This window comes from Lepisosteus oculatus, chromosome 3 (genome assembly GCF_040954835.1).
Source record: "Lepisosteus oculatus isolate fLepOcu1 chromosome 3, fLepOcu1.hap2, whole genome shotgun sequence".
Taxonomy (NCBI): domain Eukaryota; kingdom Metazoa; phylum Chordata; class Actinopteri; order Semionotiformes; family Lepisosteidae; genus Lepisosteus; species Lepisosteus oculatus.
The window spans coordinates 53,889,642-53,911,197 of record NC_090698.1 but is presented as its reverse complement, the minus strand read 5'-3'; the positions used below and the strand labels follow the sequence as shown (position 1 = coordinate 53,911,197).

General features: G+C 36.3%; 1 protein-coding gene across 4 annotated transcripts in view; it reads right to left on the bottom strand.

The window, feature by feature from the left end:
• Positions 1 to 937: 937 nt before the first annotated feature.
• The window catches only part of sema6a (sema domain, transmembrane domain (TM), and cytoplasmic domain, (semaphorin) 6A), an 84,964-nt gene continuing 64,345 nt past the window's right edge, over positions 938 to 21,556 (bottom strand). Inside the window, exons 14-20 of one of the 4 annotated variants that reach the window (XM_015368123.2) lie at positions 20,831 to 20,971; positions 20,399 to 20,476; positions 18,341 to 18,399; positions 17,737 to 17,757; positions 17,535 to 17,585; positions 14,995 to 15,153; positions 938 to 4,615 (exon numbers count right to left, since the gene is read on the bottom strand). In XM_015368123.2, the coding sequence (XP_015223609.1) occupies positions 3,444 to 4,615; positions 14,995 to 15,153; positions 17,535 to 17,585; positions 17,737 to 17,757; positions 18,341 to 18,399; positions 20,399 to 20,476; positions 20,831 to 20,971 (1,681 nt within the window). In that variant the 3' untranslated portion in view covers positions 938 to 3,443. The remainder of the gene's footprint in view (positions 4,616 to 14,994; positions 15,154 to 17,534; positions 17,586 to 17,736; positions 17,758 to 18,340; positions 18,400 to 20,398; positions 20,477 to 20,830; positions 20,972 to 21,556) is intronic. The other 3 variants (XM_015368138.2, XM_015368131.2, XM_006626853.3) reach the window with 3 other exon arrangements.

Below are 21,556 nucleotides of genomic sequence, written 5' to 3'. Positions count from 1 at the left end.
ATGTTTTTCTTTTCTTCATTTTTTTTTAGTTTGCATTCTATTTAAATGTACAGGAGTGCTGTGTGTCCATAAAAATCAAAATCTTATCTTTAAACCATAGTGCAAAGTTAAAAGCAACTACCGTAAGGCATTGCATTTTAAAATGAACCAGAAGTTGGGAGAAAATAATAGTAACATTTTAGTGATCTACGCAGTGTGCAGTTACTTTTAAGTTTTAAAGGTATTAGGTGTTTACTGTACTATTTAAATTTACCCCCTTCTTATTAATTTTTAAATTAAGCCCCTTGCACAAGTATAGTACTGTAGCTTGTAACTGTGAAGAATCACCTTTACAGTAACTCCACAACACTAGGAATGGAGCACAATAGTTTAAGACGTTTATGTATTGTATGACCAAACCGTAGTCCTCATACAATAGAATGTCATTTAAAGCTTTCAGAAAAAATGACATTCAATTAGATATACACTTCCAAGTTCTCTTTTCCTTGTACTTATCTTCTATATATGTGACTCACTACCATATCAAAATAATGGTGAAAAGCCTTCACCCAGTCAGTCAACCTGCAGGCTCCAGACTGATTCTTATCCAACTATTTATATATAGAAAGAAATACTCCCCAAGATTGTAGATACACTTTTTATTTGTTTTTTCATACTGTACCTGCACGTATGCTTAGCTTAAGATATCACAATCATATCTGTTTCTTCAAATACAGTTTGTCCATTTCTGAAACTGAACGCACACTGAATTCGGAAACACTAAACTTTCAAGAATGGTTTCTTCAATTCCTTACAGAAGTTAAAAAAAGTATTTTACTTACAGGTAGGTGCATGTGTGTGCTCGCACACATACAGTAGCATGCTAGTGTGTGGTAATTCAGAATTTGATTGAACTGTCGTTCTGCTTTGACGTTTAGAAAACACTGAAATACAAACATGCTTTCATTTGTTTTTATTACATTTTTTCAATTATTAAAGAGAATTTCTTTACAACATACATTTAGCTGTGAATCAGATGTTAAGAAGGTGAAGAAGGGGAAGTCTGTGACATCACAATATTTTACAAAAATCAAGAGTCTGACTTAGTTGCTTCTAGCAGTGTATAGCAAGGGTGAAAGACGAAGGCACACTAAGGGACTCATGGCCTATGAAGATGCCATTGACACTGTGGGCAGTATCTCTGGTAATCTGATAAACATGTTGATTCAATTCAAAATGAGTGTCCCTATATTAAATACCTGCTGCTGTTTTAAGGCTGTGTAAAAACACCACCAAAACAACCCAGACCTAATTAAGAAATAAATTTGGATGAACAAGTAAAGGTTAAACAACTTGACCCCTTTCGACTGTGAAGAAGCCACTTATTGATTTAATTCACTTTGGTTGTTTGATGACAATCAGCCAATTCTCCACAATTTATAGTAAAAAGCAGATTTAGTTGAAAAACAGAGTATGGGGAAGCAAGTAGGTGCATACACCCTTGTTACACACTTTTACCTAGCTGATCTAAATTATCTATCTAAATGCTAAACACTACCTGATGAGCAGTCCTTCTGTCCATTTGGGGAGAAAAAGGGGAGATTGAAAATTAGGTATAAAAAATTGAAATAATACAGATTAGTACATAAAAATAATCCCTACAGCATGTTGATAAAGATATTTAATAGATTAAAACATGCTAATCTGGTTGAATAAAAAAAGCAAAAGAACCAAATATTAAAACCAGCTGTCCAATGAATTCTTTTCTGGGAGAAAAAAACCTTTTGGTTGCCCTTATTTTGCAGCTTTTCATTGTTGCAGGAACCAGCCTGCATCTACTGCCTGGTTATTGATTTCTATAATTTACATTATAAATGTCATGGTGCCCTTTCATCTACATTGCAGCCAATCAGATAGTGTTTCATATATCAGTGCATCACACAAAAGAGGCCATAGTAAGAACTCACATCTCTCATTCTTTAACAGCAAAGAAGACAAAAAAACAGGACTCAATGATTAAAAAAATGCCACCCACAGCACTGTCTACACTGCCAGCACAACAAGGGGTTTGTTCAAGAGCAATGTTGGCACAATTAGAAATGAACCACGATGAAGGGTGTGGTGCTACCCCCGAATATTTCTAGGGACCAGAGTTACAACAATAACATCTACATTCTTTTATTTGCTTTAATCAGACAAGGGAAAATAATTTAATTGTTAAAAAAACAACTGAAATTGAAAGGAAACTTATTTAACAGCTAAAGAACTATGCACAACTCAGGGTGTAAGGCACAAATTTACATGTGGAAGAAAAAACAGGCTATTCACAGATGTATTCCAACTAAGAACCCGTGTGATAAGACTACAAATTATGCATTTTAATAGCTGGCATATAAATGTTTTTCACACCTTTAGTTTTGCGTGGTATTCTTTCCATTTTTTGTTTGCATTTTTACATGCAAATGTGAAATGAGATGGCACGTCACAAGCCAATGCCTTTTCAGAAAGTATCAACTACTGACAAAAGCCATATTACTGAATGCTGACATCAATGGTGTGATAAATGTGCAGTTTACGAGTTCCTTTTGTAGTTTGTTTTACGTTTCAACCTTGGAGTTTTTGCTTACTGACGATCTCAGATCCAATCAGCAGCCACCTGGCACAATTAAATAAATATTCCCCCTTTTTCAGAAAATTCATGTGTGTAGGAAAGTCCAAACAAAGTTCAAGAAACCAGCTCCACACAGTTAGTGGACCCATTTGCTAAAAAATAAACATTGACTGGCTCCAGTTAATTGACTTTAAATAATTTCACACTTGATTAATTGTCTCAAGAGATTTTTGTAGCCTCAAAGGCAGTCTTTTTTCTTTTTTTCAAAAGCACTTAAATAATAAATACAAGGAGCTATTAGTGTTAACAGTCATGTGTTATTCAGTAACCAGTAGCAGATTTTTCAGGCCAAAGCCTGGACCAAAGCAGCACTTGATTGCGATGACCAATTGGTGTAACACTGAGAGGCGTTTCACAGTTATCTGCACACAGTAAACGTAAGCCATTGTTTAAAGTCTGAGTCAGCTTTGTCAATGCACTTTTCTCCTCTCTTCTCACTGAGCTGAGAGCGAGCTGTACAGTACAAGAGTGATTACACATTCAATGCAACATTGTGCTTTTGGCCTGTTGTTACAAAATTTCCATTGGGTTGCTGTATAATGCTTTGCTGCCATCTCTTACAGCATTGAAGGATGGCGTGGCTTATTTTTTTGTTGTTGTTGTTCTTTTGTTTCATCGTAGTTTGTAGGTTTCAACAGAAAATATTCCACTTTTCCCAGGGAATGAGACCAAACATCCTGAGCTCAACAACAGCCTTTTTTTTTCCTAAAAAAAACCTTTTGTTGCATTTGCTGTACACAGACAAGAGACAGTAAAGTCAATGCAGTTGCGTTCCCTGTCTCTCAGGTGGTAATTATGTACATGCATCATTTGGATTGATGTTTGCTGAAAGGGGAACTAATGAGGGTTTGGGTGGTACATCAGGCTTTAAGGAAGGTGTGCGTTTCACCCCCGTCCTGGGCAGAGAGCTGTATGAGCTCATGCTTGGCTGTCTGGACACAGTCACAGCCTGTGCCTGAGCATTCATATGTATGGAGTCCACTCTCTGTGGAGCAGGAGGTGGGTTTTCCACCCTGTTGAAACTGTGGTTTCTAGATAAGTGTGAAGAATTTGAGGAGTTAGTGTTGTGCTTTTTGAGAGCAGATCCTTGATGGCTTTTCTGCTGAGAGCTTAATGGGTACCCCCTCTTGTAATCGTGGCCATATGCAGAGGAATGCACTTCTAGACGTTTTCCCATCTGAGGTACTCCAGTGGGAGGCCCCAGGGATGCTTCTCTCTGAGGAACTCTGGGCGGGATGGCGTCGTTTTCCACTATATTTAAGCCATGGCATGGGCTCTTACTGCCTAGGTGTTCTTTAATAGCCTTATATTCCAGTGTGGCACTCTGGTCTTCCATGGCAATCTGGTTCATCTCAACCCTGTGGGGCTGGTCCACATATTCATGCTGATAAGACTGCTGGGTGATGGGGAGGACCACCACGCTGGGGATGTGCCCCGGAGACGCCCGCAGCGGGAGATCCGTGGGGATGACCGGAGAAGCCATCGGAGCCAAGTCTTTTGTGCAGGCATTGATCAGGTTTTGGTTTCTCTCCCATTCACGGCTGCCGCGGCTCGGCTTCCGCTTCTGTTGTAAGGTAGGCGTGGACTCGGGAGTGGGCAGCGCAGTGAGGTCTAAGTGATGCTGATCAGCTTTAATCAGCATTTTCACTGTGCCATTGGGCGTCCCCATCTTGCCGTTATGCATCAGTGGGGTGAGGATAGCTTCGGGCTTGGGCTCCTTTGCCTGGGTCTCGAACAACCCTGTGAGTTTGGTGACACTGTTCATTGACCCTCTTCTTGAGTGCACCGTTTCTTTGTCTTTCCTCCGGACCATCTCCACATCCCTCCTCCGATGGTCACACACACAGTAGACGATGATTCCGGAGAAGATGGCTCCCATTACAAAAGCCAGGATGACTGCTATCGCCAAGAGGGTGACAGGAACGAGCTGATCACGACCCTTCTGGTAACTCTCTCGTATCACGCCTGTAAGAAAGTTAATACCTTTAATAACACTTTGCAAAAGAACACATTTGTTTATACTTCAAAAGAAAATCCATACTACCTCTTAGTATAACTTAAGAACACTTGGCATCGCTAACTTGGAAATCCCCATTATTCTTCACTAATACTTAATACTTGTTGAAAGGCATTTTACATAGAGATCCAGTTGGTGTAAGCTTACAGAAGTACTTAGACCTGTTCCTGCAGATTTAACTTCACAGGAAAAAAGCTATAATTAAGACTTAAGAACCTACCCAAATGACTTCTAATGATTCTAAAAAACATTTAACAAAGAACTTCTGATTAATGTTGTGGGCTTGGAGCAGCTGTGCTTTCAAAGGGTGGTCTACTTAAGCTACTTTGAGTTTGATGGGGGTCAAGGTTAACTGAGGAGGAGGTTAGGACTAGCAGTTGGTGCCATGTGCTTTTGAAGAATTACTCAGATGTGCTCAATAATTTAGAATTGTATCTATTTCTCATTTTTTTATTAACTGGAAGTACCTGCACAGAAAATGCATCAGTATCTTTAAATGAAAATTGTTGGGATCGTTAATCATCTTGTTGGGAAATATAAATCTGTTGACATACATAGTAATCTAATGTTTTGATTGTAAATCAAAACAAATTTGTAGCAGCAGCTAAGTATCAGCTTTACAATAAAAAATAAAAAAATTAAAGTCTATTACTGGTCTCAGTTGTTGGAGATTGTGATTTTTATAAATTGTAGCATGATTGAAACTGAAATATGAAAAATATTTTGACTTACTTAGTAGAGAATGTGAATATACCAAGATAATTCTGCCATTTATCTTAAAAGAACAAATGAGAACAATATATTCCACAGAGTGTTATACTGTACTCATTTTATATAAGACAAAATATATATATATATTTTAGAATTCACAATGATTACTATATTGTACAGTAACTCAATTTTTAAACTTTAGTTAAAAAATTCAAGATACTCTTTATTACCATAAAACATTATTACCTCGATTCATTACAGTATTTTGAATATTACACAAACAATTTAATATTTACTAAAACCGGGAAATACAGTTATATTTCATTACAGAGGTAGGTACCGCTGACCAGGATGTTGGAAACATAAAAAGTTGACCAGTTTAGGAAGAGAATACTCTGAGTTGGTTCAGTTAATTAATGATTGGTTATCCCTGATATAAAGCTGCTTTTATTTTTCTGTTTCTAGTGCCTTTTCAAAATACAGAGAAAACTTTTTCAGTGAAGTTGAACCATATGTCATGGCATCTATTTTGATGATCATACTTCACACGTTCCATAGAAAGAAAACTCGTTTCTGGGAATGTCGATCTGGTGGTTTGCTAAACTTAAGTTAGTGAGAAGCTAACCTGCCATGACTTGACAATGTCAGTCTTTACTTGAGAGGGATACTGTTAAGCCCTTTGACCTTGAGTCCATTTATTTGGTGCTTGAAGAGATTATGTCTATTTTTTTTCTAGCTGGATATTTCTGGCAAAATCTGTTTAATGCTAAAAATATTTACATGAAAAATATTTTCATAAGAGAGAGACCTCTCATACCATTACACATAACAAATGGTCACCTTCTTTGACATTTAGGTTTTCATCTGCGTCCAGTCAGTAACAGAATGACATGCATGTGGAGAGTAAGTATCTGCTTATTTTCAAGGCTATCATCAGATTTTGTTTAAATAAACTGCATGTCCTCTTTGTATTTTGGCATGGGAAAACATTAACTAAATAGCCTCTATATAGAAGATGTGGTGAATGTGTGGATGGAGTAAGTTTTTAACTCACACCTGCAGTTAAGGGATACTATCTTGCTCTTTACCATATTGACATCACTAATAGAAGGATGCAGATCATTGACCAACTCATTTTATCTGTGTTGGATTGATCTAGCAGCTGCCATGAACTGGAAATTACAAGGGAGACCTGATTATCAGGGAAAGCCTAATCTGTAGAAAGAAAAATGCCAGCAAATTCTTTGATTCATCAGAATGTAAACAGTGCAGAAGGCTATTCACTGAAAGGGCCAATCACTCATCCCACAATCAGTCACTCAGTTCTCTGCTTCACTGGACTGAATGATAATAGTCAGTATCAGCTAAAGTGGACAACTTACCTACATGATGAAAAAGCCTTGTACAATCTTGTCAAAGAAGCTAGCAAAACTGAGTTAACAAGACAATATATATACAGTGAAGTTTTTAAGGCAGCAATTTGTTTCTCTGATATTCATCCAACAAATTTGCTTAATTGTTTTCTATGAAAATTAGACCTAAGCCATTTTTGCATCTATGGTCTAATGGATAGAACAAGATGTTTTTAATAGTGTTCAATGTAAACAATAGGTTCAATGCAAACAAAGTATTTTTCTAAAATAAAGACCTGATTTATTTCAACCCACGTAAATTATAAAACCAAACATTTTGGAAACGTTTAGATGTGATCTCAAGTTACTTACACTGCTTCTGATTTGTTACAGATATAAAGCTTGAAAATGAAGCTGCTGAATCCAGAGGATTTTGGTTTTATTGCCCTTTTTATGTAAACACCGTTCTTTATACATTTGATTAAAGTTTTAACCTTAGGAGGACTTCAGAATGTATAGTCTAAACACGTACTATCATTCAAATGACATACTCGCTATATATTCTGAGCCATACATAGAACTGTGAATGCTCATTTAAAGCAGTGCCCCTCTGTATTTATTTTCTCCACATATTATCTTTAAGGGATAGAATTTCACATTTTGGAATGATAAACTAGTGAATGTGACGGCAAAGTTTTAAGCCTGTCAAAGCCCAAGTTCATAATGAAGAAATAAGAGTCCTGTGGTGCCCATGGCAATATTTATCTTTGCTGGAAAGAATAAGTGGAACAGTGCAATAAGGATCAATGCTCTAGGGTAAATTCAAGCAACGTTCTCATTATGGAAAAGTGAAAGAAACATAAAATTTACCTAGAATGACTCTGGAGATTTTAATCTTTCACTTACTAAGTAAATTGTTTCTCATCTAAGCTGCAGATGTAGACACAACAGTCAGATCTTAAGGCCACCCAAAACTATAACTGAACATAGAGCTGCAATACAACTTTGTCACTTTGACTTTTTCAGTGAAACATTCTACAAACATACAGGTAAATTCCACATTTCTACCCTAGGCTGTGTTAAAATAAAAACAAAATCTGAAAGGGCTTCAATGCTTTTTGCCAGCAAGCATGTCCTGATATGAGATCACTTACTAATGAATTTGGAGGAACAACCTAAAACACCTCAAAGTACAGTGTAAATGGTCTACACTGGATTTTCAAATACAAGTATACTGTAACTAATCTGATATGTGTGATTGCTCCTGTAATGTTTTCCTTGAGAAATAAACAGAATCTTTTTAACATTTATTTATATTATGTAAAATATGTAAACATAACACAGGATGTTCATCACTGATTATAGGAAAGGTGTGTTTCAGACTTAGAGCAACACAAGAGGCATCTCCCTAACCTACAGCAACATGGAAGGTTTGTCCCTAAACTACAGCTAATCTGATCTTTGGGTGTTTTAGGAGGTACAGATGTACAGTACATTTGGTGCAGGATACCTTACCCAGACTTCCCTTTATTATGCAATTCACGTCTTCACTGGTTTTCATATACTTGATTTTAATATATTATTATGTCTTAGTTCTGAGCCTAAGAGGGAGTACTCAAATGGTTTATTTTAAGCATAGAAGAGTTTCAGGATTTTCTGTTTTATGGATGCATGAGCAAATATGATCAGATAGGTATAATACTTCCAGCCAATCTGAAGCTCAAAGTAAAGTACAAGCAATTCACATCCTATTTATTTTTGTGAAATAAGTTCTGGGGAATGAACTTTCTTTTGCAGGCAAATAATAACTTCAGCATATGCATGAACATTGATTCATAAAATACCTACTGTATGCAGAAACAGCTAAAGGTTTCTGAGCTCTTTTAAGTTTTACCTGATGTAAACTGCTTTTTTACAACAAGGAACCAACACTCACAATTATTACTCTCATTTTCAATTCCTGTGTCAGCATTAAACAAGCATTTAAGACCATTCCCACATCTCTTCAGACCAAGGTCACCCATGCTTAGTACAATATATATGCCCTGGTTAATCCTTCGTGGGCATGCAAACAAAATACAGAGACCTTTCTATATTTCAATCCCTTGACTTCATCCTTACTCATTACAACAAATACTATTCCCTCTGTCTATGGGGACTTCAAAGTAGACATTTTATAATGGCAGAGGTTCCATCAAGGCTGTTAACTTTGATCTACTACTTTAAGACTAATGAATTGGAAGCCATTGTTTGAAAAGAAAGAAAGAATTCAATGCTCCAGTATAATCTCCCAAACAGAACAAGTGCATTTTGTTTGTAATTCACCATTATAGCTAGATAAAAAGATAGATGGATAGATACTGAAATGATTCACAATTAAATGGACAGAAAACAGAGGGATTGAAGTGTTCAATAAGGTTTTGTGCCTTTGATTAGAATCCAAAACCATATAGATGGTAAAAAAGTAAAATAAAACGATTCTATGAAAAGCCCCAATAAGAAAACTTGTTTACAATCCTGTACCCCAAAATGTTTCGTGTTGTGTAAGACTTCTTTTAAATTCATGAAACTGAATGGCAGCAATGACAACATGAAATTCTTCAGTATGCCAATCCACTAAAAAATACACTTAACCAAAATACTGATTTAGCAACATGCTGTATGATTTTAGGTTCCTGTGCATTAGATTCTGCAATGTTTAGACAAAATCTCCATTATTTTGCTGTTCTATCTCTAGCCTTTCCCACTTTTAGTCTCTGTCCAGACTCTGTCCGGGTCAATGGGAACTTTGCCCAAAATATGACTGGATAATGACATGACTCTTCATGATGTCATGCACACTTTACAGCTCCAGCATAGCCTTAAGGCAGGGGTGTCAATGAGGCTTGCGGGCCTGGTCTGGCCTGCCAAGCCAATTTGTTCGGCCCAAGTGGAAGTTGCGGGCAGAGCTATCGGCTGGGATTCAATTTGTATTTTTTCAGAGCCCACATAGCCTACACACAAGTGCCCTTAGTGATGTATAGTTGTGCATGCACTGCACTCCCTGTGGTTCTAAAATCACTGTCCATTCCTGGCCCCCATGTTTGATGCTGTTACAATGAGTTTGACAGGGGCATGTTTTTATATGAAAACAGGGAAAAGGGGAAAAATTGACATCTGTGAGACCTGAGCACACACTTTCTCTAAACTCCAAATTTCAAGCCTGACAACTTTTGGCACCCTTTGTCTTACTGAAACTCTTATGATCTCAAAAGGATGTTTTGTTTCCAAAAGATGACACAGTTGTTAAAGTGAATTTATTGCTGTTTTAATAAAACTTATATCTAGGAGATTTGTGAGTGTTCTGTGTTCTCCAACTTTCGTTGTTTGTTTCAGTCAAGCAACATCCTTCTAACTTTACATTTTGTTTATTCTGTTTGCAAGTCAAAAATCTTAAAATTAATAAAAAAAACAAGGCAAACCGCTTCTCACTTGCCATCACAGCTGTTTGTAAAACTTTATAATTTAGCCGAGAGCCTGTATAACATGCATTTCAGTCCTGCAGTTTACCAATTTATATATATGCACCCTCCCATGGTTTACAATGGTAAATTAAGTTTCCATTACTTTATATGTAAAAGCTTACGACTCATTTTTGAGGTCTAGAACTTTGCCAAATATTACGCATTATTACCTCAAAAGTACTGAATCACCAAAGAACATTCTTGGGTGTGTATAACAATTGGCCCATCTAACTTAGTCCTGTAGTTAAGAAGACAAATAAGTACTGTGAACAACAGTACTGTGCAGGTCAATTCTAGACTTTCGACCCCTCTTCTTTCACAATGCCTTCTGTCTGTTCTACAGCCAGGGGAAATTTTTCTTTGTTATTTTATCAATTAAAATGAAATGGATTTTGCTGACATGATGTTAAAAATAAGGAGGATGTTTGATTATAAAAATCACTTAGACAAAACTGGAAGTAGCTACAACGAAAACAGCTTTTGATGTGAAAATTCTTACATCTAGTGACTGAAAAGCAAGTGGTGGGTTATACAGTTGTACATTTATTTTCACCAGTTATTGAAATGCCCTGACAATGTAACTTTCAGTACAGATTTACATGGTGTACAAATATCACAACAATGATATTTTAAATAATTAAGGTTAATAACGCAAAACAAATCTCATACTCAGAGGGTAATGAGTACATTTTCCTAAACTGACATCTAGTGAATATGTAAAGCCTTCTAATTGAATTTTAAAAGGAGGTATATCATTGTGATAAACATCCCAAAATAATAATACAATAAATAAAACTATATAATGGTTGTGTTTAATTTTAATAATTTCTGGTTCACTTGAAGTAGATATAAACAAATCTGGCCACAACAGCAAATGCGTTTGGCACACCTGTCTTAAAGCAGCATTTCAACAAAAAATCTAAAATTTTAATAAATGAGAAACTTCACATATGTAGGAATCCATGGTAGAACGAGTGCTCATTCATTTCACAAAACTGCATCATCCTGGAGCTGAAGAAGTCAAACAAAACAAAACCTTTGTTTCTTCTGATGACCGACACTAATAGAGAATTTTCTACACATTTATGTGTAGACTACAAGAGGTGTAGTGACAAAGTAAAGATATTGAAGGAAAGGAGGAGATATTGTTTTTTATTTGACATTATTACTTCTGCATGTGAACAGAATGTACAAAATCAATAAAATGAAGGATACACTGTTCAATGGAGAGAGGTCTCTGAATTGCTGAATATTGTTCAGACAATGGTTAAATATTAATAAATAAAGAAATTAACTTAAAGGAAACCCACCCTTTCTTAAAATGTTTACAAACCTGACTTATTGTAGCTTCATTCTCATTTTCCTCCTTAGCTATATATTAAGTATATACAGTATACGGGCCCGAATTCACGTACTGCTTTAATGTTTCTTTGTGAATACACATGTTTCTGCTATTCATTTGTATACCTGATTTTACATTTCTTATCTACACTTTCCACCTTCCTGTGAAGCACATTTTTTAATGTCATATTTAAAAACGTTATTTGGCATATTGCTGAAGCTTTGCAATCACAGACTCCTTTCCAGATCCAGATATCTTTAACTCATTGAGTTTCTGTTTGAGATTTATAGAATGACAGGTTCATCAGTATTAGTAGTGGTGTGTGAAAGCAATCTTTATCAATTCCTCGATTCCTAAAATTCCCTAAATTGTTTGTGCCCTGATCACTCGCATTAACTGTTTCCTAACCCCTGTTTCCTCTGAGACTTGTAAATCTGTCCCTTTGACTAAAACAATCTATATCACCCTTGACATCTTTTTTTTCCAAATGTTTTCAAATGTCACACAATTAGCCACCTTTTGGCTTTGGAGTACTGAAATAGTAGATCAAAGCCAGTTGGTATCTCCCTTTCTGCTCCACAGATCTAAATCACAGAGAACCATGATATCATTGGTATTAACTTTCATAATGACCTGTTAATGGTAGGTGGCCTATCAAGAAATGTAGGTCACAAATCATGCTCATTTGTAGGAAAAATAGAGCTAAAATTGTAAGTTGAAAACTTCATACTTCTGATTCCAAGAAAATAAAATTTATAGTATTTCTGCAAAATAAGAAATCCAGTACTAAGACTGGCTCATGTTTATTCTTCTCATTCTTGGATTTCACCCAAGCACATTTTTATATACACTGTTCAGGAGCAGTGTCAAAAATATGTGCAATTTAACTGCACATCAGAAAGCAATTATGTCCCATATATCACAGACATGACATTTTATTTAATATGACCTGAACATGGCCAAAAACACAGGATTATCATACAAGAACTGAAAAATAAACCTTCTGAGATATTCAAAGATTAAAGCAACTAAATCATCGTCTCTGAAAAGTTTCTTGATTCTTACATTTTCTTCTTATAGTATGGTTTCCGTTCTGCTATTTGTTTGAAGAAAGATCAGGACATGATATGCAGTCAAGCAAAATACACGGCATACTTGTCAATCAATTGTTTTGCTGGTGTTTGACAAAGTCAACACTATAGTTAAAGACTCCAGACGACATACTGGGTGACAAAGAGAAGTCTACAAAATAGAAATATATACAAGGATGACCACAGGATGAGGGAAGGGAAAAAAAGAGCAGGACAGATTTCATTCCCCCGCACAAGAAAGAGATACAACTTTGTTAAACTAGTACAGATGCTGCATCAATATGGTTAGTAATACAATTGCACTACATAAGGTAAAGCCTTGGAACATTCCATCTCAACAGATGAAATGTCCTGTGGAAGGGAGACTAATTACAATGGTAGCAGATGGGGGAGGGAGGTTTAGTTAGGTGGGGGAATGTGACTGGAAATCACTGTAAAAAAGCACAACACACATTAAGATTTGCTCCGGAACAACAATGCTCAAATATACTTTGAAAACCACACCATGCTGAGGATAAATCTTATGACTAAAAATGCACTATAACAACAACAACAACAACAACAACAACAATAATAATAATAATAATAATAATAATAATAATAATAATAATTAAGAAACCTATTTTTTGTGGAAAGTAAAATATTAATTTAGATTGCTATTTTAATCTGAATGACAGGACATCAGGACATCCCACTAAGTACTCTCAGTTTAGTTTTTTGGAGTTAGGGGTCCTCTGAACAACATGTTAGGAAATTAGCCAGGGTGTCTATGTCATTCCCTTTCATTTTTTGTGAAAAACCTCACCACAACAAGGTGGTGAAAAGAAATCAAACAGCAGCATGCAACTACTTCTAGGTACTTTGGAGTTCCCAGTTTGGGTGTTATCTGTTTACAAACTATGCTGGCTTAGAGAGATTAGAAGTCTAAGGTTCTCATGGTTTGGTGGTTTTCAGAGTACATTAAGCAAAGGTAGAACTGGAAATGTGTCATAACCACATGCACCTACTAGCTGGAAGACAAGTCTTTTAAGTTTACTTCCAGGATAAGATTGTCTGGATGAAAGCACACAGAAGTGAGATCACCAGGGGAACAGCTTTCCCACAGAAAAAAAAAACCAGGGTTGATCGGAATATACAGTGCTTATGAAACACAAAGGGCTGAAAGCAGGGGAGTCTATAAAGATACCCCAAAACAGCAAGAAGAAAGCCATGCAACACAACTCCAAAACAGCAAAATTATATTTCCAACAAAATGCTCACTGCTAATTAAATCAAACACACATATGTGTACAAATTGAAAAGTTTAGTTCTAAATAAAACAAAATAAGAGTAGGCTTTATTTTAAAATGTGAGACCCCCCCATTGCCTTTACCTAAATGATGTGTGAAGCATGAATTTGAATCGGTAATGGCAAAGGGGAGAATAACGCAACACATTAATGCAGTATATCCATGCAGTCACCTCTGCCACCATTGCTTCCTGTCTCTAGGTGTACTGCTTCCAGCCTTGTCAATAATAACTTCTCCTCTGGAGCTTGGGAGATTAAACTGACCCCGTTAAGTAATAAGACCCTTGTGCCATTCTTTATCCCAGAAGAGATTGCAATCGACTGATGCCCAACACATCACCCAAAGTGAAACTGATGAAGCTCAGGTCACTTCAGATGATCTCATACATAGAAGTCAGTTTAATTGCATCACAGTTCAAGGAGATGTGTATTACACACGCCGAGAGAGAGAGCTTCTTTTGTCTGTCCTTCCCCTTGCACCTATTTTGGCAGATTGTAATTGTTATGATTATTAATGAGCAGATATCATTTTAGCCCTAAATTGCGTTCCTAAACAATTAAGGAAATGTAATTTACAAGCTTCCCCACAGAGGCATTTGATTTTTTCTACTGAAATTTATTAGTGGTAAAACCATTCTTTTATATGACTTTGAATAACCCATTTAGCAACAACCTTAGTCTCTGCACTGCAGCTGCTTCATTGTCTATGCCTTGAATTGACCTTGGGTGGACTGAACTTTTATGATGGCAATGTTGCCAATAGAAGGGTCCAGCCTTATAGGTTATTCAATGTCCTGTAAAAAATGAGATCAAGATGGCATAATCTTTTAAAGGAAGCTAAAAACAATTTAGCCAGACTTGAACTGGAATCAGCTGGGTACTAAATTCCTTTGTAGGCATAAAGGTTTTCATAGAAACAAGTGGGCTACAGTATTCTTGGATGCTATTATACTAAAACCATATTGGTTCAGCTGGAAGCAGTTACACTGTAATTCTATTCCCAACCACAGGAAAATAATATTTTTATTCCAAGGCCTTACCATTGGTATCATGATGATTATGGGGCGAGCCTGCCATGTATGGGTCCTTCTTGTCAGAGGGGGCTCCGGTATCTTTTTGATCAAGCATTCGCCCCCGATCCTCAAGTATCTCTTTGGCTGGTGTGTGGGAAGTGGTGAGAAAAGGAAAGCCTGTGTGTCCTATTAGTGCCAGAAACACAACAGAGGTTGCAATATGAACAGCAAGACATTTCATGATTTTATTATAGAAACCTTCTTTTACACGCTGCTGGACAAGAACACTGTGGTACCCCCGACTGAGAGGATACTGCAGTACGCGTGCTGCATGGAATAACCTTGCCTTCAAAACAAGCTCCTTTCCTTTTAGGAATTCCACTAGAAATCTAGCAACTCAGTTCGCCAGTTGGATTTAGTGCATTTTGCAACCTTTTAAAAGTAGTTTTTAATTCAAATTATTATTTCTCGTGGGGAGCTGCAACAGTGTATCTTGGTTGAAAGGAAACAGGTAAAAATTCAACTTCACACAGAAAGTAGAAAGAAAAACAAGATTGTTTTACGCCTTCAGGTGAGAAGAAGCACATCTCATACGTGCAATTAGCTGAACTGCTGAAACACTGAGTTTTACATTTCTACTTTTCAGTGTGGAATTAACTTTTAGTCATTCCATTACTATTATTCTATCAATACATATTGCAAATGTAGAGTGTTTAGGGGATGTGAATGAAGAAACAAACTATACAACTTTCCAACACAACTCCAGTCTTTCTGTCCCTAGACCAATGCTATTTTAAACTGTAATATTTTGAATGAAATGTTACATAGATTTTACTAAAGCAGAAAAGTCTAGGTTTTTTTTTTGGTCTACAGATGAGTATTCTATTTTGAGTTAGATGCCAAATTATTAATTTAGAAAGAAATAGAAAAGAAATTCTTTATCCTAAAAGGCAATTTTCACAGAATCTTAAAGCATAAAGTGAAGCCTTTGATGGAAAAGGGGACACCGAGCTCCAAAGAGACAAACTGCATACTGATCAATCCTTTTGTACTTTATAGTTTTCACAATAAACCAATTCTAACAAACCACCCTATGTGAAAAATGGTCCTTTGAAGCCAGTGTTGTTAGCTTTGGTTCTACCAAGCACTGCACTCCTCCAGACTGCAACTCATAATCATTAAAATGATTTATTTAACAATGTACCGCAGGCTGAAAGATTAGTGTGACAGGGCTATTTTATAATTCATTATCAGCCCTGACAGGAAGTCAGTTTTCAAGCACATGACATTCATACTAAAAAACGGATGCCTAATTTCGATAAACAAACGGTTTGCTTCTGGATCACTTATCCTTAAGGCAAATAAAATGGAGACACAGGAGAGGAATTTTAACAACTAGGTAATACTGCATCAGTTATAATCTGATGGTATATACATTATATTAATTAAAATATAATTTGTGGGGATTTTTAATACTTTTTTCTAACTCAGCATTTTCTGTAATTGTAAATATAATGTGCATACTTATAACTGCATAGCATACTCTTAAATTTACCACCTTTATAAAGCAAAGCATAAGAGCTGTGTAAGACAATTCTTCTGGTCAGTGCTACATTTACAGTTTTACAAAATGTCCCTTTATAGAAAGAATTCAAGAACAATAAGGAGACATGGTTCCAGAAATATGAACAGCCCTGTGCAATTTTAAATCTGCTCTGTGATTTTCAGTGAAACCAAAACAAGGACAGCAGTTATTGTAGAGATTACATATACTTAAAAACAAAGAATAATGGACCCCAGTAGTGCCACAGGACTTTTAAGTCTTTACCAGAGAAAATGTTTGCATTTTTGCTGTTTCAGTCCTTCAAATAAGGCAACTTGCCCTCATTCAATGGGGAAGATTACAAAGTCCTCTGTTACTCACAAAAAATGCAATGATCTATATTCTGTTCTACATTTTTCCAAAAGTGAAAACAAACAAAAATACTTTAGAACCAAGACTTGAGTCTGTTGTTAAAACCAGACTGAATATCACATGTCTGACAAGACTAATGCAAGGTGTTAAGTTTCATCATCAGTCCCAGGTGGAAAATGATGTCACAAATGACAAAAAAACACCTGATTAGTGCGAAAGAGAAGCAAACATTTGTGTCAAACAAGTTGCATTTTGCTTTACTTCATGATTAACACATTGTATTGTGGTTTAATCTATTATTTCTAGGCTGCTGAAAAACAAGTCCATGTTTAGCTTTCTACAAGGGCAGCCACTCAAATTAGCCTTGATTGTTCTTCTAATATGCACAAGTCAGCAAGACCCTAGAGGCCCTGAAGCACCAAGTTCTATCTTATTAACAACTATAGCAACCTAATTAGACAATTAAAGGCCAAGGCAGAATCAATGCTACAGAGGCTAGCAAGAATGCAAAACATGACAAAGAAAGGCAGAAGCAGCTGGGAAAATATACAATATTTGAACTTGTACAAGAGGGTAACTCTAAGGTCAAAGGGGGTTAATTTCTCTGAGCTAAAACAGCAAGAGAACTAAAGATGTGGGGGGAAAAACTGACCATGCAGAGAGTTTCGAGACTTTTCACGACCTTGAGGACTGGTTGGAATGTCTATGAAAAAAACAAGAAGGGAATTCAACAAAATGTATTTTAAGAAAGTAAAAAAAAATGTATTTGTGGAAGATTGCGAAGCCATCTACTGATAAATGCACAATACATTACAGAGTTTGCATCATAGATTAAAAACGGTATGCTAGCTTACCATTCAAAGCCACAAAAGAATCTGTAAGTTAAAAAAATAGAATGTCAACACTTGTACATGAAAAAACATAATAACATCACCAGTGTTATTATAAGTACATAAAGTAGAAAGATATTTTCATTTCACCAGCATTATACTAATGTAGGTTTTCTTGAGGAAAATTTTAAAGTTCAACTTTTGAACTGAAATGTCAGGTTTGTGGCTCCCTGCAAGTTGTAAAACTTAATGGCCTTAATATACATCTGTTTTATTAAATCTTGAAGGGCTTTTTTTGGGCAAATTATTCAAACTCCCTAAAAAAGTATTTCTTTAAAAAGATTAATTATAAGTCACCATTAAAAAAATGAAAAAATTAAGTGCATGTTAACATTTCATATTTATAGAAAAAAATATAAAAGAATAAGATACCCATAACAAATGATCTTGACTCGATATTGTTATGGCCTGTTCTGAGATGACTAGACATTTTTCAAGCTATTTCTGTATCTCCTTTTTCGTTTATACATTTTCTGTCAACATAAAGCTGTTCAAGTAATATTGTTCCTACACTGCACAAAAAAGACACTTTGACCCAAGATAAACAGAGGGAAGAAGACTTGCTTACTTTGGCAGTCACCCAGCCCATCTGTGTTGCCGTGCTCAATGTCCTGCTCAAATGCCAATCTGCATAATGAAAGGAGACATCATGGTGAGCATCTCAACTTTCAACAGAAAGGAATACCTAATAGGATAAAGATGGCAAGACTCGAAAGAATATGTTCAGCTTTTTCACAGTGCCAAAGCCTACAATCCACTGTTTATACAACAAGCCTGGTTTAATAATCACACGTTGCCTCCAATAAGAAGAAACCACTGACAGGAGTTTGACAAAGCAGGTTGTGCATCCAGTCAATGGCCATTTGTTTAAACACTTCACAACTCAGTGAATAGTGAATAGCCTGTGTTAGCATCACCTCACAGTGATCAATTGTCCCCACCTGAGAAATGCATTGTCTTTTAAGGACCAACACGTATAAAATGAATCAGAAATAAGAACAGACCTAGACATTATAGTCCACACTTTATAAAACAACCTTGTTTTCATTATGGTAATAATAGGCTTTCTGGTAATTAGATGACAACTGAGAGCAGAGAAAAAGAAAGTTTGAAATTTAATAACACTGAAAAAAAAATAAATGCAAGTCATTCCTACATGTGAAGTTTCTTCATATGTAATTTGAAAAACTAAGCATTTTCTTTTAGATCTGCTACTCAATTACACAGCTAACATCCATGGCTTCTACTTATTAAGTAATTTGGTTACTCCATTACAGGCATTTGATAATGGGTTATGCAAACCACAGACACCCAATACCTGAAAAAAAAGCTAACCAAACCTTATGCAGTTTTAATCATGAGCATCCTTAGCTATGTATCATTTTACAACCCTAGTCTTTGAGCACAGGAAGTGGTCGAGTTAATGGGGCCCCAAAGACATCTTTGTAATGTTAGTCATTATGACTAAGATGAAGCATACAATCATGAAGTTGTTATAAAGGTTTGCTGTGGGCGTAGCACTGGTGATAAGGGGCCAACCTGTTACTGAAATTTTAACTGGGATTTCAAAAGGGCAATAGGCCAATTATCAGCTACTTCCAGATGGCACCACAGTTCCGTTGAGAATTTTGAAAGGAGCTTAAACGAACATGCTGGCAAAGTGGCCTTTACAAAATTTCCACAGTCTGTTTGAATTAAACCATTTTTTTTCTTTTTTTAAACTTTGGAGTGCTTATGGTCAAATGTTTCCAGCAGCAGACTACAAGCTCAGAGATCATGATTGTTTAATCCCAGCTCACCCACTTAAGAATACTGTAACGTCAAGGTCACGTCACCTCTTAATGCCTCAGTCCACCCAATTCCCAAAACAGACTGAAATGGAAACTCTATCAAAACCATCAGAGCTCTGCTCAGAAAATAATGACAGATTCTGATGAAATACAATATGCTTTGCAGTAGTAGCTGTCCTATTTTTACAATTGTAATAAATATCGATGGCAGATGTTGAACTCCTAATGATTTTTAACTATATGTAGTACTAGGAGGCAGATACTCTTTTAGTGAATAAGATAATATGACGTGTTATAACGGTTATTTCATCCATCTAGTGTGGTAGGGTTAGCATTGACTTACATTATCCATACATCCATTATCTAACTGCTTCATCCAGTACAGGATCGTGGGACTGCCACTTCCTATCCCCAGGAGGACACAACTACACAAGACTGGATACACCCTGGATAGGATGCCATTCCATCATGGTGCACACACAGATACAAACCTGCACACACTTGCACCTAGGGGCCACGTTTCCCAAAAGCCAAAAAAACTACCATCGTGTTTTTGGACTGTGGGAGGAAACTGAAGCACCAGGAGAAAACCCCCATGAACATAGATAGCACTCCAGGTCTGGAATTGAATCCAGGGCCCCAGCACTGTGAGGCAGCAATGCTAACTACTGCACCACAGTCCATTCATTTATATTTTTTGAACATTTTCTGTATGTTTAGCAACTTGAAAAAATGCTAGAAATCACTCTTACTATGCTATTATTAATTAATAACAACCTGGCAAACAAACAGTAATGTTCAATGAAATCAAATGCAGTGTGATAGCTCTGTCTTACTTGGTGTCAGGTGAGATGTCTGTGCATGTTTCTTCTTTTACCCATCCACAATAGGGGTCACGTGATGCAATGCATGCCCTTTAAGAGAAAAGATTTAAATGATCTATGTTTTCAAATTTACATTATAATTACATTGTGTTTTGCAAACTCTATTGATGCACGTTAATTACTTCCATGTTAATACTAGAATTCAAAAGATGCATTAAAACCAATAAAAACCTCTTTTCCAATTCAACAACTCTTTTCTTGCAGTGTCCTTTAAGACACTGCTTATCATAGCTTTTCAAAACCAATGCACATAAGACAATCTCAAAAACTGAACTACACTAGCCAGTAAGAGGATTTGGAAGGTTTAAAACAATATATATATGGACTGCATACATACATGTGTGTGTTTGTTCAATTACAGAATAATAAGCAAAAAAAACTTACTTCTTGCATTTGCCATGACGTTCACATCTTGACAGTGGCACTTTTACGACACAAGATGTGAAAGCCACATAAAGGGAACCCCCTTTTTTGTCTAACTGCATACCAACAATTCTCTTGTCCTCCACACCATCAATGCTGCATCTGGCAAAAACAAAAGACATGTGCATGGTAAGGCTGAGCAATTACCTTTAAAGTTTAAAGCAGCAGTAGTTTAAAGATAAATGTTATAGTGCCTCTGCTTGTCAACCTTAATTTCAGACCTTATGCCAAGCTACAAAGAGCTAAGAAACACTTGGACACAAGAGCTTGAAGGCTGAGAGACTAACTTTGATCTTAGGGTAATTTATCTAGAAAAGAGGGAAGTCAATCTACATCACAGTTCTCAATTAGAGCTTACATCTAGGCTCTGTAATACAAAGTCAGCACTCGCCCCAGTGATTCCTCCCTTGCAGAGTCACTTTTACACTAACCGCTAAACCATATGACTTACAGCCAAGGCATTTTTTGCTGGTAAAACAAGAAAGAGCTGGCTTGTCCTTCAGCACACTCTACCATTACTAAAAGCCTTGCACTGTGCGACAACATGCATCTTTTAAATGACCTCAATCAGTTCAAAGTAAAAGTAAAAACCTTCCCTGCATTTATATTTAAATCATTAAAGTTGTAAATGCAAAACCTACCAAGACGACATTTGCTTTTCATTTTAAATAAATCTGTTCTGCATTT